Source organism: Lagenorhynchus albirostris, chromosome 7, assembly GCF_949774975.1.
Source record: "Lagenorhynchus albirostris chromosome 7, mLagAlb1.1, whole genome shotgun sequence".
NCBI classification, from domain to species: Eukaryota; Metazoa; Chordata; class Mammalia; order Artiodactyla; family Delphinidae; genus Lagenorhynchus; species Lagenorhynchus albirostris.
In genome coordinates this window covers 7,891,680-7,908,089 of record NC_083101.1, presented here as the reverse complement: position 1 = coordinate 7,908,089, position 16,410 = coordinate 7,891,680, and the positions used below count along the sequence as shown (strand labels likewise).

Below are 16,410 nucleotides of genomic sequence, written 5' to 3'. Positions count from 1 at the left end.
AACCCCAGGCACCTTTGCTGGTGTGGCCTGGAGCCCTGGCGAATGTGACTTACTTACAAAGTGGCCTGTTGCCTACACAGCACTGCAGGGGGTGGGGGTAGGGGGGGAAGGAGAGAGAACCATCAGCTCCCTTCTCCCCTTCTGCAGCCTCAGTTTCCCCATCTGTAAAATAACAATAATGGTTAGTGTTTCCTGCAATGAGATCTGTCAGAATTAAATGGGGAAATGAATGGGGAGAGTCTGGAGGCTAGTGAGGCTGGGGTGTTTTAGAGACCCCTATTTTTTGCCCACCTGGCGGCTTGCTCCATCTTTGCCAAATACAGGAAGGAAACCCAGTAACCCAATCCTCCACCAAAATACTTGGCAAATTCTCACTTTGTCTTCCTGGCCAAGATTGGGCAGGACGTAAGGGCAGGCCCACGTGTCTTGGCCTGCCAGCCGATGCTCACTGCCCTGGGTCCCTATACGGCCTCTTCTTTAGTTCTTTCCAGGCAGGAACCTTCTGTCTGTGGCTGAGCTGGATGGATCCCTAGGCCCAAGTCTGAGCAAACCCTAGGGGTAGCTGTGCTGTTCCCTGTTGCTATGGGACATCTGGGGACAGGTGGCCAAGACCCAGGGTTCTCACATGGGAGAGAGGACAGAGCCTCTGTCCAGGCATAGCCCAGATCGTGCCAGCCCAGGAGCCCCATTCTAGGCTGTAGCTTCTGTGACCTCCCATTGGTATGTGACCCTACTAGCCAGTCTCTTGGGCACATGTCCCTCTGAGTCCGTGACCTCACCCTCCTTGTTTTCCTTCACCCTCTCTTATGCGGCCCTGCCTCTTTTTTTTTTTTTTTTTAATAAATGTATTTATTTATTTATTTTTGCTGCATGTGGGTTTTCTCTAGTTGTGGCAAGCAGGGGTTACTCTTCCTTGTGGTGCACAGGCTACTCATTGCAGTGGCTTCTCTTGTTGCAGATCATGGGCTCTAGGTGCGCAGGCTTCAGTAGTTGTGGCTCGCGGGCTTCAGTAGTTGTGGCTCGCAGGCTCTAGACCACAGGCTCAGTAGTTGTGGCATATGGGCTTAGTTGCTCCGCAGCATGTGGGATCTTCCCGGACCAGGGCTCGAACCCGTGTCCCCTGCATTGGCAGGCAGATTCTTAACCACTGCGCCACCAGGGAAGCCCCAGCCCTGCCTCTTAAGAATTGGGTTCTTCTGCATGGCCTGGGTCCTTCCATGGGAGTCAGGCCACTGCAGTCCCTGGGGAGCTTCTCCTCTGGGGCCCGTGGAGGGGGAGAGCACCTGCCAGAACAGATTCAGAGCAGCCACCGTTCTCCTGGCTTCTTGCCACAGAGAGCCACGTGTGGATGGTTTTTAAGTTCCTGCCGTTGCTAAAGAGACCCAGAGCAGGACTTGGAAGTTCCAGCCCTGGTTTCTCCCAAGAGGGGCCTGGCCCCAAGACTCCTGTGTGGCTTGTTGCGGCCTGTGGCTTGTTGTGGCCTCACTCAGGACGTCTGCAGCTCCTAGAGAGACAGCGGGGAAAGCCGGCAGGGGTGGCCTGTAAGACCAGCCCAGGGGCCACAGTGGAAACAAAGAGGGGGGCCAAGGGGAGTCAAACAAGCACCTGGGGTGCCCCACATGGCGCCACGAGTGCAGTGCAGAACTTTCTGAAGCCCTGGAGTCCAGGAACTGCTCCCAGCTCTGGGCAGTGTGAACCTGCAAGTGTCTTCCTTGGCCGGGGGCGCAGGCCCAGTGGGAGGGAGCTGGGCAAGGAACGAGGTCTCCAGGGTCCTGTCCTTGGAGTCGGCCCAAGTCTAAACAGGAGGTCTACACCACGGTCCTCACCCAGCCCTCCCAGTACCTAGTTCTGCAGCTTGTGCGAGGTGGGTGTGTGTGTTGAGCTGACCCTTCCCTGAAGCCCAGCTGGACTCTGAAGAGGGTGGGCAGAGCTTTTCACCTTTATCCCCAGCCCACCCTGCGGGACCCTTTCCCTTCCTAAGGCAGACAGCTGCAAGCACCCTCGGCTGACCTCCTGCCGCCCAGCTCCACACAGCCCCAAACCCACCTCTTGTTGGCTGGGATTGGCCTGACCTCTGCTCCAGCCAAGGCCAGGACCATCCTTGGACCCCCACGAGGTATGGCTGGGACACGGCACACTGCTGGGACTCAAATCCCTGGACAGGCCTCGTCCCCTTCACTCCTCCCTCGGCTCCTGGACCAGGCCAATCTCCAGGGCTGGGCCAGGAGAGAGGGCAGAAGGCAGCCAGCTGAGGAAGGGGTGATGAGATGGCTGTCACCAGGTGTGTCCGCTGAGGCCAAGACCACACGGAGATAAGGACAGAGAGATAGACAAGGCCACTGGGTCTGAGACAGGCCTGGAGCCAGCACAGAGAGAATGGGCCCTGCGTGGGTGTGATCAGAAGCTCAGAGGTGACGTCCTGTAGAGACCCCCACGTGTGCGCTAGCTGCATGGCCTCGCAGGATCTGCCTGCAGCTCTCTTTACAGACGGGGAGACTGATGGAGTGGGGGGGGGACAGAGATTTGCAAGCACCCGGAGGCATCCGGACTCCAACAGGGGCCCCTGAGCTGGGCAGCTGGGCCGTCTCCCCTCCTGCACCTGGCCCTGGTTTTCACATGCTGCAGACCTGGCCCAAACACCCGTCCCCAATTCATACCAGGGGAGCATTGGCCACCCTGACTTTATTTTATTTTATTTTACTATTTTATTTAATTTTATTTTTGGCCACACTGAGCGGCTTGCCGGGATCTTACTTCCCGGACCAGGGATCGAACCTGGGCCCACAGCAGTGAAAGCGCCAAGTCTTAACCACTGGACCGCCAGGGAGTTCCCTCACCCTGACTTTCTATTTTTTTTGAGATCGCTCAATGTGAACAGGTCTTCATATTTATTGCTCATCAACATCAATGGGAAATCTTAAAACACGGAAGAGAACAGGCCACTCCTCCTTCTATCTCATTCAGTTAGTGTTTTTCTTAGGACCCATTCCTTTTTGTTTTTCAGAGTAATCCTGACTTTTTTTTTTTTTGGCTGTATTGGGTCTTCGTTGCTGTGCATGGGCTTTCTCTAGTTGCGGCGAGTAGGGGCTACTTTTCGTTGCCATGCGCGGGTTTCTCATTGCGGTGGCTTCTCTTGTTGCGGAGCACAGGCTCTAGGCGTGTGGGCTTCAGTAGTTGTGGCACGCGGGCTCAGTAGTTGTGGCTCACGGGCTCTAGAGCGCAGGCTCAGTAGTTGTGGCGCACAGGCTTAGTTGCTCCGCGGCATGTGGGATCTTCCCAGACCAGGGCTCGAACCCGTGTCCCCTGCATTGGCAGGCGGATTCTTAACCACTGTGCCACCAGGGAAGTCCCAACCCTGACCTTTAGAATCTAGAATATTCCCTGCAGCGGCTCCTTGGTGATCCAGGGTACTGTCCCTCTCCTACTTAAAATTCTTTGAGCCTCCATCCATGAGTTTCCCCAACGTCTAGGAGTCACCACAGACTCGAGGGTACCTTTTAAGGTCAAAGAGAATAGCAGGGGTAGAGGCCCTGGGGCTGCGAGCACGGATGAAAGGGGTGGGGTGGGGGTGGCCACGGGTGCCTGCAGAGGGCCCGGCCTTCGGTGGCAACATCCTTGAAGAGGCTTTGCTCATCTCTTCTTCCTGTGCTTTCATCACCCGGAAAGGCCAGCAGGTCAGGGCCTGAGAGGGCAGGGGTCCTGTGGGGGCCTCTCTGCCTCAGTAGGATGCGTCCTACCCACCAGCTCAGGACCCCTCCAAAGCCCCTCCCCTCAGGGCTCGGCACCCCAGAGCCTAGGCTGGGGAAGCTGATTCCCAAGCAGCAGGCAGGCAGAGCCATTGAGGTCCCCGTCAGTCTCATGCGAGGCCAGCGGATCCTCAGTTCGGCCACAGATCAGGCATCCAGACAGCCTTGGCCCTCGTGGTAAGCTATCTGGGAGACATTGCCCAGGGCCTGGGACCCACCATTGCCTCCCAAGGACGGCCAGGCCCCCAGTGAGGAAACTGCACCCCTCCAAGGACAAAGCTGGGATCAGCCATGGCAGGGACAATTCTGGGGTCCCACGCCCAGGGCACTGGGCTCCAAGGCTGTGGCCAGAGACAGCAGCTGGCCTCAAGGACCTCTCAAAGACAAGTCCAAGTCCCTGCATTCCCTGTGCCCCAAAGCACTTGGTGTCCAGAGCAGCTGGGTGGATAGCCCACCTTCAGGCCCCAGCCCCCAGCGCCCCTCACCCGGCACAGATGCATGCCCCATGCTGCCCCCCACAAGCATGGCGCTAGGACCGCAACACCTGCTCTCTGCTTTGCCAAGGGTCCACGCGTGGGGCTCTAATGCCCAGCTTGGGGTCTCATCCCCTGGACCCACAGCAGGGACCAAGTCCTTTAGGGGTTGGCTAAGGTCCGAGGCATGGAGGAGGGGAGGGGCTCTTCCTTCAGCCTCTGGCCTGGTGTGCGGCCCCCGGGAGGGTCAGGATCTGGGCTCCGAGAGCTCAGGGCACACACCACACTCTCTGTCCTTCCTGGTCAGAAATGTTCACTCTCAGCTGCCCTACCCTTCCCTGTCCCTTCTGAGAACCAGGCCACAGCACATAGGCTGCCAGGGTGAGCAATGGTCTGTGTTCCTCGGATGTGGGAAGGGGGTCTCACCACACATACCCACCCTGGGCTGGGGCTGAGCAGGGGCCCCTGAAAGTCAGAGATGACAGCTTGTCCTGATCGGGGACCACCGACCATATACAGAGCCGACCAGAATGAAGGGAAGGGGCACAGAGAGAGTGGAGGGAGCCCTTGTGCCTGCCAGACGTGCAGAGCTCTGGGCAGTGTCCGCTCCCCACCTTCTGCCCCTGGTCTTGCACAATCCTGACCAGCGGGGAAAGGGGCAGAAATCTTGCCAGGTGTTTCAGCAAGAGTGCTGGCAAATGCCTCAGCCTTCCCGGATATGGCAAAATATGAATGACTCCACCCTGGGAGGGGCTATGAGGCAGGTGGACCATAAATAGGGTTGCCCAGGCAGCCTCCGCACTCACTTCCCCGCTCAGCTGCTGTAGGGAACGCCAGCCAGCTCAGCCCTGAAGCCATGCCCCTAGGTCTCCTGTGGCTGGGCCTCAGCCTGCTGGGGGCCCTGCACACCCAAGCCCAGGATTCCACCCCCAACCTGATCCCAGCCCCACCTCTGTTCAGGGTCCCGCTGCAGCCCAACTTCCAGCCTGACCAGGTAAGGGCCCTGGAGGGAGAGCTGCAGGGGTGCCCAGGGAAGAGTGCAGGCAGAGGGGAAGAGAGGTGAAGAGTCCTAGCAGACAGGTAAAGGCAGGACGCCCAGGCTTCAGCTTAGCCTGCCCTGGCTCCCCCGATGGAAGCCACGCTCCATTGTCCCACACCGACCCCGACCTTGCTGACAAGAGGATCACCTGGGCAGACCTTCCCAGGTCCAGTCTCTCTCCCATAATTGCTGTAGTCCATGCATGGTGGGGACACCTTTAGTCCCTCTGCGTGAGGAGGAAACTGAGGCACAGGGAGGCCAGCTGGCCACCCTGCCCAGGGTCGCCCCCTCCCTGCCATCCTCGGGGCTCCCTCCTGGCCTGGCTGCCTCCGGCTCCCGCTGGCTTCATCAGTGCAGGAACTGAATGCCCAGTCCCAGGCTCTGCTGCTTAGTTACTGGTTCAGGGCCTGGTTCAGGGCCTGGTTCAGGGCAGGGGCCCTAGGGTCGTTCGTGGGCTCTGCCTATTACAGCCCCCTGTAGTTCCAGGGGAAGTGGTACATCGTAGGCTTGGCAGGGAATGCATTTAAGAAGGAAAAACAAGGCCAGTTTAAGATGTACGCCACCACCTACGAGCTGAAAGAAGACCGCAGCTACAATGTCACCTCCACCCTGCTCAGGTGAGAGCTTCCACCTCCTTGGGGAAAGTGGGAGAGACCTGAGGGGCTGCTTGAGGGTCTAGCGGCAGACTGAGTCACAGTCAAGGGCTGACCGAAGGCGAGAGACAGTCATTCATCCTTCCGCTCAGCAGCGGATTCAGATACTTGTTCATTTCTTCCTTCATGAGATCAGCATTTATTGGTCCCTTCAGAGCAGACACACAGAGGGTGCTGGGGCTGAACAGTCATTCAGAAAACAAGACAGAGACAGCCTGGAACCCCCACCCCCCCACCCCCGCCGCCACCCAGGGCTTCATCAAGGGCTTACAGGGAGGTAGCCTCTGGAACTGGGCCTTGAACGAGCCACCTGCCTCAGAAGGAGGCATGAGGCGTCCACGGCAGGGGCTGGTGACCCTGAGTCAGAGAGAAGCACTCCTTCAGGAAGCAGCCGTCGTACAGCTGTTCTGAGCAGCAGCTGAGTGGCTTGGCAGGGGGGCAGCCCTCACACTGCCAGGGGCCTCAGGCACCAGCACAGAAGCGATCTGGTGAGGAGTGGGTCTGAGCAGGGTCCCTCTGGGGGTGGTGGAGAGAGAAATGGTAGGGTGCCAAGGGTCGCCCAGCCCCTATGAGTCTCTGGCTCCGGCACCCAGGGGGATTGAGGCTGGAGCATCTGTGGAGCAAGAAGCAGAAGAAGGATGGGTTTGGGGAGATCAGCTCTGGAATACCAGGAGACGGGGTGGGACTCAGGTCAGGGTTGGCCCAGGAGCTAGAGGAGTCCTTGGCAGGGAGCAGACTGGAACCTTGGAGGGCGAATCCCCCAGGAGAGGTTACAGACAGGGAAGCAGCAGAGGGTAGATAGGAGCAGGGATAAATGCCTGGGGTTGGGGGTAGGGGGACAGTGTGTAGGGAAGGCCACCGAGGGGAGACAGCCCTAAAGAGGAAAGGACAGTGGGTGCTGGAGGGAGGGTCTGAGCAGGGTCAGATGTCCCAGGGCAGACCAGGCAGTGACAGACAGGGGTAGGCTTAGAGGGGAAGACCCAGGCCCATCTCAGCTGGGTGGGGTAGGGACCGCCTGCTGTGGTGGGGATAGACTGTCTTGGGCTGGGCCAGGCCAGGGGCATCAGAGTCCCACCCCCTCCAGCTACAGCCCTGGCCCCCACCTCATCCAGCCCAAGGAGTCCAAGCCTGTGTCCACTCCCGTCTCACTCACCCATCTCTCCCTCCCACAGGGACGAGCGCTGTGACCACTGGATCAGAACTTTTGTCCCAAGTTCCCGGCCCGGCCAGTTCACCCTGGGCAATATTAAGGGTGAGTCCTGAATGAGGCGGGCCCTGGGGTTGGGCTTCTGGGGGGGCAGGGTCCTCCAGGAAGGGGCGCAGACCTCCCTGCCCGTCCACACAGATGCTGTTCTGTGGGAGAAGCCCCTGCAGATGGGCCGGGGAGAAAGGAACGGCTCCCTCCTCCCAGCCTGGGCAGGCTGACCCCTCGCCGTCCTCCCCACAGGCTTCCCCGGGGTGCAGAGCTATACCGTGCGAGTGGCGACTACCAACTACAACCAGTTTGCCATAGTGTACTTCAAGAAGGTTTACAAGAACCAGGAGTACTTCAAGACCACCCTCTACGGTGGGTCTCCCCACTGCCTCGGGGACCCGGCTCCTGGTCACACTGTCAGGGGAGAGGCCCACGCCAACCCAGCCCCCCAAGGTCCTCTCCAGTGTCAGCCTGCAGTCCCTGTGGGCGGCCAGGGAGGGAGGTCCTTCTGCAGACCCTCCATGAGGAAGGGATCAGAGGCCTTGTTCACACATTCAATGATATTTATGGAGTATTTGCCGGCCACTCACTGGCCATCTGGCCACAGGGAGGACCAAGGAGCTGACCCCTCAACTGAAGGAGAATTTCATCCACTTCGCCAAATCCCTGGGCCTCACCGATGAGTACATCCTCTTCCCTGTTCCAATCGGTAATGGCCAGCTGGGGAGAGGAAAAGGCCATGTGGGGACTACCCAGGCCTGATGCTGCCCCACCAAGGAAAGGGGGGGAGGAGGGGCTCGGTCCTCTACTCCAGTCACTGGAGCCCCTGGGAGCCACTTTGGGTTCAGGAAGACCCTGCCCCACCCAAGGATCCGTGGGGCACCCGGGGATCTGGGCCCCAAGGGTTCCTCCCTGACAGATGAGAATTTCAGGCCCAGGTCCAAATTCCCCCAGTCTCCCTGCCCCAGGCCACTTCCTCGACACCCCAGGCCCTACCATCCTAGACCACTTCCTCCTCACACCCCCTCGTCCAGGGCCACTTTCCCCCTCGCCTTGAGGCCGGCTCACCACTGACTTGAAAAGTGCCCTTGTCTTCAGGTGGCCTGGACTGGGCAGGGGGCTCCAGCTAGGCCACTCAGGGAGCCACTGGCTCCCCAAAGCTGAAGGGCTGCCAGGGTCAGCAGGTAAACAGGCAGGAGGCCCGGGTGCCCGAGCAGATGTGTGGCTGGGCCTCACCTGTTCCCTCTGCAGAACGGGAGTCCCCCAGGTCTGCTCGTCCTCAGGCCCTTCTCCCAATCCCCTGCCCCAGCCCCCCAGCCCTGAAGGGAACCCCCAGATATGCCTTTGCTGGGCCAGGCTGGGGCCTGGGGTGCCCAGGGGCAGTGCAGGGGTCCCAGTGGGCAGGGGTCATACACACACACACCTGCCCATTCTGACAGACTCTCTCCCCCACAGACAAGTGCATCGATGACCAGTGAGGGTGCAGTGAGTATGGCTGGGGAGGGGGCTGATGGGAGCCAGGGTGCAGGCCTGCCTTTGCCCCCCCTGCCCAGGACTGCTGTTGTCTCTACTTCCCCGTCTCCCTCTCAGGTGCCTCCTGTCTCTCTGCTCCCATCGCCCTCCTGTCAGCCTTTGCCCGGCTTGCAGCCCAGCTGTCCCCACCAGCCCAGACACCGGTAACAGGAGAGAGTCCAGAGACCCTTCTCATGGCACTGCCCACCAGCTGCTCTCCGAAGCTGCACCTTGCCTGCTAAATAAACACATGCCCCAGTCCCCAATCTGTGCTCCTTGACCCCTGGGCCACCTGGGAGGAGGACAGGCAAAGGATGGGCTCACATTAGCATCACTCCTGGACCCCCCTCTGGTCCTCAGCAAGTGATGGCGGCCACAGAACCCATGGCCAGCTATGGCTGGACACTTCCTAGCTCTCCACCCCACCCCCAGGCCCGTCCCTGCCTTTGAGGGATGCCTGGTCCAACAGAAACACTGATGGGGCTCATTCCCACACTCGATCACCTGCAGTGGGTGCCACAGCAGAGGCCCAGCCAGGGCCGGGGAGCTGGATGGGGGCTGCGAGGGCTGAGGTGCTGTCACCCCCAACTCACCAGGACTCCTGTGGATGCTGGAAGACAGCAGCCAGGGCAGGAGGGGTGCACAGTGGGTGGGGCAGAGGCATGCCCAGCTTGAGGGTCGCCAGGGGTGGTCCCCTGCCCCTAGGGGGTGGCAGTGTCCATGCTGACCCCATTCAGCATCTCGTCCTCACCCACACCTCTCCTCTATGATGACCTCCAGACCACCAGGGGCAGAGCCGGGGATGGCAGGGAGGGGAATATGCTGCCAGGAATTCAGATTCCAGGAGACTCGAGGGCTCCAGACCTGTACCCTCCGCTTGGCTGGGCCCAGCAAGCCCTTGTTCACCCACAGGCCGCAGCTGGTGCCCCTCCCTGTCTGCACCACACACAGGAACCCTCTCCCTGGCCTCTTCTTCTGTTGCAAGGTTAGAGGTCAGAGAGGGTGGGGTTCTGAAGAAACCCAGGCTTCTCCACCCACAAACTTGCACACCTACCCCTTCACCCTCAGCTGGGGGAAGGGGAGATACTGGAGCTGTGATAATCCTGGATAATCTCTCTATCTCAAAGGCTCAGTGTAAGCAAGTCTGCAAAGGCCCCTTTCCCAAATAAGGCACCATTCACTGGTCCCAAGCACTAGGACCCAGATCTCTTCGGGGACTGTTACTCAGCCTCTTCCACACGGGGCTTGCAGAGGGGGTGATGGCAGCTCACCATCACCATCACTTGTGAGATGAGGGGTGAGAGGCGAACAGCGATGCCAGAGGCGGGGCAGCACCAAAGCACGCCCCCTCCCCCCATCAGGGCTGGCTGGGGTAGTGGCTGTTTTGTCCTGTGGTCTGCTATGTGGACCTTGACCACAGGAGTGAGGTGGGCAGAGTCCAGGTTCGCTTTGGCTTCTGGGAGCAGAGCAGGGGCCAGCCAGGTAGGGGCCTCACCACATGTGCCACCCAGCTCTCCATCCTCCCACCCTCACTCAGCCACTTAGGGGATGAGGCTTTGGCTGGGCTCTCCTCTCCTCTCCTCTCGCCTGCCTCCCTCTGCCCACACCGCTAGCCCCAGGCCCCGGGCACATGCTCAGGCCCAGGAGAAAGGCCACTCCTTGAATGCCATGGTGGGGTCCTGCTGGGGGCTGTGCAGCGTCCTGCGGACCCTGCCCAGTTCTCCGTGGAGTCTGACTTTCAACCGGATAAGCTCAGTGACTCCCCTGCCTGGTCCCCACAATGGGACAGGCACCTCGGGGTCAGGGAGGGGGTACTCTCTGGGGCTGCGTTGTCTCCTTGAGAAAGAGAGGAGCTGAGCGGGGTCAACACTTGGCAGAGGTGTGAGCAGGGCTGAGAAAGGAGGGCTGGCTGATCAGTGAGAGGCCCTCCCTGAGACCCTGGCATTTCACTAAGACAGAAGAGTCCTGTGTCCTCTGATGGAAGCAGAAACACCTGTGTCTGTGTAGCACACAAGTGCGCAGAGACACGGCAGAAACACAGGTCACATATGTGGACATGCTGACACAATCCAAACATATTTATCCCTACAAGCATAGGACACCCAAATAAAAGCACAGGCACATGTTTTCTCCCAGTTATGAAACACACCTGAGATCACAGGACCCCACAGACGAGGGGAGAAACACAAAGACCCCCCAGGCACACAGGGACGGGCAACAGACCCTCAGAGAGACATACAGGTTCTCAGAAACATGCCGAGGCATGTACAGATACACACCACACAGACATAGCAGTTGGATGCGAGCGCTCATGCATGCAGCCTGCACGGGGATGCCTGATGCATGTGTCCACCCATCAGAGCGCCTGGCTACCCCCGGGCGCACTCCCATCACCCTCCTGAAGCCAAAGACTCATCCCTCTCCAGGAATGGCCCAGGTGCTGTCTGCCACCTGTTCCATCCATGGGCCTAGTACCTTTTTTTTTTTTTGGCAGAAAATTTCAACTTTATTTGGCCAATGTGTCCAGTTCCAGGTAGTGGGAAGAAATAATAGAAATATTGTGGTTGCCCCAGGTGGTGGGAAGTAAGTGGATGCCTGGCTGGAGGAGGGCAGCTGGGGGGATGGGAGGAGGGGTACCCACCCATTATAGTCAAGGAGGGTCAGCTGACCTGGGTGAGGGGTTTTTCACTGCAATCCTTCCTGCACTGGTTCAGCGTGGGCCTCGCCTCCACTCAACCTGCTTCATAGAGAAGGTGGGGCTGCCGTTATCCAAGTCAGTGGTGGCTCACGTTCCTCAGTGAAACGGTAAGGCAGCTCCTGGGACAGAGAGGATCCCTTCCCATTGTCATCATCGGGGAACATGGCTCGGTCTGACCGCCACCCAGGGATGGCCTGCTCTCAGGAACTACCAGTGTGAGACCAGCACCAGGCTGCAGCAGCCATGTGGCCTCCTCCAGGAGGCCCAGCTACAGGAGTCCCAGTAAGTGAGCCCCTCTCCCCTGGATATGGGCCTCACTCAGCGGTATCCCTGGCCAAGATCACACCCCTGGTTCCAGCTCAGGAGCGACACTTTCCGGCTGTGTAACTTTGGGCAGGGCCCCCTTTCCCAGCTGGTAAAAAGGATGGGGTATGACGGCAGCTGGGCAGACTATCCCGAAGCCTTCCGTGACTGACAGCCACAAGCTGCACTCTGCTGACCGTGACTCTCAAGTAGGCTGTGAACGGATATCTTCCCTACACACTGGGGGCCTCATAAACAACTCGTCTCAGATTTCTCCCATGCAGAGGCGCCGGCTAGCTTACCCGCAGGTCCCCAGCAGCAGGATGGGGCAGAGTGGGGGGGTCCCAGGCTGCCCTGCCCTTGTGCCGGGTTGCTCGACCTGAGGGCCGAGCCCCCGCCGCCTAAGATTCTCATGAGGTGGCCCAGCCCTAAGATTCTTGGGGTGGTCCAACCCGGCCGCCGGGAGAGAGGCGGGCCCGGGGACCGGCGGAAGTGGGCGGAGGTCGACTGTGAGGCAGGGTGTGGGCGGGGCTCGAGTGTGGGGGCGGAGTCTTACGGACGGGAGGGGACGGGGTTCTGGCGGCGGGGCAGGGCGGAGCTCTGGCCGCCGGGCTCCGCCTTAGGGGCGGGGTCCCGGCCTACTGGGCGCGTTCCGCCGCGGCGTTCCGCCCTTCCGGCCCCGAGTTCCATCCACCGCCTCCCTCTTCCGCCCCGCGCCGGTTGTCGGCGCGACCGTTCCCGCGATCAGTCGTCGCGCTGCCCTTGCGGCTCCCGAGCCCACAATGTCGGGCCCCAACGGGGACCTGGGCATGCCGGTGGAGGCGGGCGCGGAAGGCGAGGACGACGGCTTCGAGGAAGCAGGTGACGCAGGGGGGCTGCTGAAACGACTTTGCTTTCTCTGGGGTGTCCTCCTGGGAAGGGGAATCGGGGCCGGGATAGGGACCGGGAAGGAACCGCAGAGCCCTCCCATCCCCCCGCCCCAGGGTGGTTCCGGAGCAGCAAGCGCCCTCCGGGGGTTTGGGACGAGCACCTAAGAGCGGGTCGCTGGAAACCGCAGCCTTCGAGAACTGTGGGCGACAGGCCCCGTTTTACAGATGGGGAAACTGAGGCCGCTTCAGGTCACTCGCCCTTTGGGATTGGGATTTGTTCCAGACACTTCTTTCAGCCCATGTGGAGACGGAGACTCCTAAGGGGCCGGGGCCGGGAGTGGACCGTCTTGGCTTGGCAGGAGGGGCTATCTGGGTGGGCGTGCCGCCCAGCTGAGTCAGCAACCCCAGGCACCTTTGCTGGTGTGGCCTGGAGCCCTGGCGAATGTGACTTGCTTACAAAGCGGCCTGTTGCCTACACAGCACTGCAGGGGGTGGGGGTAGGGGGGGAAGGAGAGAGAACCATCAGCTCCCTTCTCCCCTTCTGCAGCCTCAGTTTCCCCATCTGTAAAATAACAATGATGGTTAGTGTCTCCCGCATTGAGATGTATCAGGATTAAATGAGAAAGTGAATGGAAAATAGTAGACTTCAAGCATGCAAGTGTTCTGCATGCAAGTGTTCTGTAAGTGGTTATTATTCCCTTTAGTGTAATAAAATTTAGTTTATTAACAGAGGGCAGGACTTAGTAAATGTGGGGTAAGTTTGGAGTCTGCTTTTGGTTTTGTTTTGGGTAACAGCTTTATTGAGCTATAATTCACACATTGTACAATTTACCCATTTAAACTGTATGATTCAGTGGGTTTTAGGATATTCACAGAGTTGTGCAACCATCACCACAATAGTTTTAAAGCACTTCATCACTCAAGGTCTGCATTTAATAAAGAGGTAGAGTAAGTGGGGTAAGTGGTGGGCTGCCCGGTTTGCCTGGGGCACTGCTGGTGAACAAAGGCCAGGTGTGGTAATCACGCTGGCAGCTATGCTGGGCGCATCTGGAAGGGTCTCCCAGGAGTCACACTGAGTGGAAGTTGGCAGATTGACAGGACTTAGGGCATTGGGGAGGAGGGTGTCCCCGATGGAAGGCAAAAACTTGGAACCGGGAGGTACCCGTGACACTTGACGCAGACAAAGCCTAGCCCCAGTAGCGGAGAGAGCTGCCTCCCCCGTCTTTCTCCCCATTTGTGTCTCTTGACCGGAATGTGAAATGTTGATAATCGCGACCATCTACTAAGTGCTTGCTGTGGCCAGACCCTGAGTTCTTGATATATGTATTTGAATCTTCACAATAACCCAGTTCTCATTCCCTTTTTCCAGAAAGGCGTAGTAACCTGCTGGGATGGGGCAGAGCTGGGACTGAAACCCAAGTGCCCCTGCTCCCCAAGTCTGAATCTTGGCTCTGCCACCAACCAGCTGGAGGACCCTAGGCAGGTCTCTTCCTTCTTGGGCCTCAGTTTCCCCATTTGTACCACAAGGGAGTTGGACTCCAGGATCCAGCAGAGGCTTTCCAGGACTCTGTCCTCTGTGAGTTAGGACAACTGTGGGCCATGGGTACCCTTCCCCCAGAATGCAGACACATTTGCACCCTTATCCCAGACACTCTCCTCTAGCCTTGGTCGTTTCCACACACCACCAGCCGCTTCCCCTTTATCCCAAGCTGGCAGCTGAGTGTATCTGAGTCATGCGCTGGCTCAGAACTGGGTCCCGCAGTGGGCACAGGCCCAGACCTTGGGTCCTAGGGGACATTGTGTGGCTGAGAGAGGCAGGTCAGGAGTGTCTGTGGAGGAGGGAGTGATGGTTTCTGGTGGAGACCAGGGAAGGATTCTTGGAAGAGGAGGCATTTGGAGCTGGTCCTTGAGAGGCTGAGGCATTCTGGATGGCAGGGGCAGTTAAGGAAAGGCAGAAAGCCTGGAAAGTCAGGCTTCATTCATTCATCCATTCATTCATTCAACAGATGCTTACTGTGTGACACTGAGGGCACTGGGGAAACAGCAGTGAACACAAGTGAACACAGTGAACACATTCCACCTGTCACACAGCGCTCACTGTAGTCTGGTGGGGGAGACAGACTAGCACACAGTCACAGCAGCCGAGCCGGCGGTGGGGGCCGTGGAGGTGTGAGAGGGCAAGGCGATCAGGAATAGAGGCCTGATCAGGCTGGGGCGTGGGAGGGCTCCCTGTGGCAACATCCACGCTGACACTTGAAGGATGAGTGGGGCTCATCCAGGAGGAGAGGAGGGAAGGAAGACAGAAGGAGAACACAGCACATTCCAGGCAGAGGCCACAGCATGTTCAAGGGGCCTGAGGTGGGCAAAGGCAGGTGTGAGAGAGGAAAGGAAAAGGCAGGGGAGGTGGGGCTAGAGAAGGGGGCAGGGCCTTGGAGTCTGCTAGGAACTAGGGCAGGGGAGCCAGAAGGGCTGGAGAGGAGGACCTGTCTGGGGACAGAGGCCGTGACTGCCTGGCTCAGGAGCATGGGCTCTGGCCTCTAGGCAGCTGGTGCAGGAAGTAGAGAGGAGACCTGGCACCTGGCAGGAATTCCCGGGCAGGACACTGGCTAACCTCCCTGTGACCAACCTAACCCTAGAAAAAGCTGGTACACTAAGGTATTTCTCCAAAGCCTTTCCTCCTTTGATATCCAGCCATTTTCCAGTTGGTGACAGTGAGCCTCAGGAAGGAGTAGGGACTTGCCCAAAGCTCTTTAGAGGCAGGCTGGGGGACAGTGGGAGGGGGGGGGGGCGGGGTGTGTGCCTGTGATCCCTGAGGAGATATGGGACCTTGACTCTCTTTCCCCTTCCTCCCAGAATACGCTGCTATCAACTCCATGTTGGACCAGATCAACTCCTGTCTGGACCACCTGGAGGAGAAGAATGACCACCTCCACGCCCGCCTCCAGGAGCTGCTTGAATCCAACCGGCAGACACGCCTTGAGTTCCAGCAGCAGCTCGGGGAGGCCCCCAGCGATGCCAGCCCCTAGGCTCTGGGAGCCCCGGCCAGGCTCTGGCCTGAGCACTCACTACCTGGCTTAGATACCTTCTCAAGGGCTGGCCTACAGATTTTCCGGGGCAGGGGGAGGTGGTGTCTGCCGGCCTAGGCCACTCTTCTGGTACTTCACTTGGCGTACCTAGGCCCGCCCCACCTCCCGGCACCCCCTCCTCAGGGCTTCCTCCCCACTGCTGGCCAGGTGTGGGCCAGCGACCCACCCACCTTGCCTGTCTGCCCAACTCCTGGACGCTCCCCACGCTGCCCAGGCCTTGAGCGTCCACATTAAACTGGTCTCCAACACTACTGCGCCTCCTCTCTCCTCTGTATCCCGGGATGAGGACCCCAGTGGCCGCCAGAGGTAAACAGGGCAGTGGAGGCATCCCAGGCATAGATCACACACCGGCTCATAGGCATGGTGGTGGGGCCGGGCTTCTTGGCCTTCTTGTATTTCTGGACACAGGTGCAGGTGAGGTCAGGGCTTCCTCCCCACCGGGTGTGCTCCTGGGCAGCGGCTGCTTCCCCAGCCTAGCTGAGACAGCATCAGCCATGCTGTATGACCCTGTGTGATGTGCTCAGCTTCTCTGGGTTCTAGGGCCTTTCACTAAGACAACCAACACCAAGACATGCTGTGCAATATGTATAAAATAGATAAGAACCTGCTGTGTAAAAATAAATAAAATTCAAAAAAATAAAGACATGCTGTGCAACCTTGGGTTCCACCCTCTTTCTCCTGGCTTCAGTCTCTCCAGCTGGCCAATAATAGGGCTGGTCTGGTTATCTTGTCTCTAAGGGTCTTTCCAAATGGGGAAGTGGAACTAAAGAGCCAGCTCAGCCTGGGCCCCACTCACTAATGATTCATCATAAGGTCTCCTGACAAGAAGGGTGGGG

At 59.0% G+C, this 16,410-nt stretch overlaps 2 protein-coding genes and 1 long non-coding RNA gene across 7 annotated transcripts; 2 read left to right on the top strand and 1 right to left on the bottom strand.

Moving 5' to 3' along the window:
* The first annotated feature begins 4,689 nt into the window (after positions 1-4,689).
* Positions 4,690-8,879, top strand: LCN2 (lipocalin 2). Of its 3 annotated transcripts, XM_060154252.1 has the most exons (7): positions 4,881-5,213; positions 5,739-5,875; positions 7,084-7,163; positions 7,359-7,478; positions 7,714-7,815; positions 8,562-8,591; positions 8,697-8,879. In XM_060154252.1, exons 1-6 carry the CDS (start codon positions 5,076-5,078, stop codon positions 8,582-8,584), a joined length of 600 nt encoding a protein of 199 aa, XP_060010235.1. In that variant the 5' UTR covers positions 4,881-5,075; the 3' UTR covers positions 8,585-8,591; positions 8,697-8,879. The 3 variants fall into 3 exon arrangements, with proteins under 3 accessions (XP_060010234.1, XP_060010236.1, XP_060010235.1); XM_060154253.1 differs by lacking the exon at positions 7,714-7,815 and having other exon boundaries at positions 4,859-5,213; XM_060154251.1 differs by lacking the exons at positions 7,714-7,815; positions 8,562-8,591 and having other exon boundaries at positions 4,690-5,213.
* Positions 6,038-12,084, bottom strand: LOC132523326 (uncharacterized). Of its 3 annotated transcripts, none has more exons than XR_009541488.1 (4): positions 11,922-12,084; positions 11,288-11,435; positions 7,065-7,826; positions 6,038-6,524 (listed from the first exon to the last, which is right to left on the bottom strand). It is a non-coding gene; the product is annotated as an uncharacterized LOC132523326 (long non-coding RNA). The 3 variants fall into 3 exon arrangements; XR_009541489.1 differs by having other exon boundaries at positions 7,065-7,147; XR_009541487.1 differs by lacking the exon at positions 7,065-7,826.
* A 194-nt stretch (positions 12,085-12,278) lies between these two features.
* Positions 12,279-16,241, top strand: BBLN (bublin coiled coil protein). Its single transcript, XM_060154249.1, has 2 exons — positions 12,279-12,480; positions 15,342-16,241. The coding sequence occupies exons 1-2, from the start codon at positions 12,402-12,404 to the stop codon at positions 15,512-15,514; spliced, it is 252 nt and encodes an 83-aa protein (XP_060010232.1). The 5' UTR covers positions 12,279-12,401; the 3' UTR covers positions 15,515-16,241.
* Positions 16,242-16,410: the final 169 nt, after the last annotated feature.

What these genes read in the sequence shown, in the direction of transcription:
- BBLN (XM_060154249.1), top strand. Translation starts at nt 12,402, where the DNA reads ATGTCGGGCCCCAACGGGGACCTGGGCATGCCGGTGGAGGCGGGCGCG. An exon ending in CGACGGCTTCGAGGAAGCAG is followed by an intron (nt 12,481 to 15,341) that starts GTGACGCAGGGG and finishes CCTTCCTCCCAG; the next exon opens with AATACGCTGCTATCAACTCC.
- LCN2 (XM_060154251.1), top strand. Translation starts at nt 5,076, where the DNA reads ATGCCCCTAGGTCTCCTGTGGCTGGGCCTCAGCCTGCTGGGGGCCCTG. An exon ending in CCAACTTCCAGCCTGACCAG is followed by an intron (nt 5,214 to 5,738) that starts GTAAGGGCCCTG and finishes AGCCCCCTGTAG; the next exon opens with TTCCAGGGGAAGTGGTACAT. An exon ending in CACCCTGGGCAATATTAAGG is followed by an intron (nt 7,164 to 7,358) that starts GTGAGTCCTGAA and finishes TCCTCCCCACAG; the next exon opens with GCTTCCCCGGGGTGCAGAGC.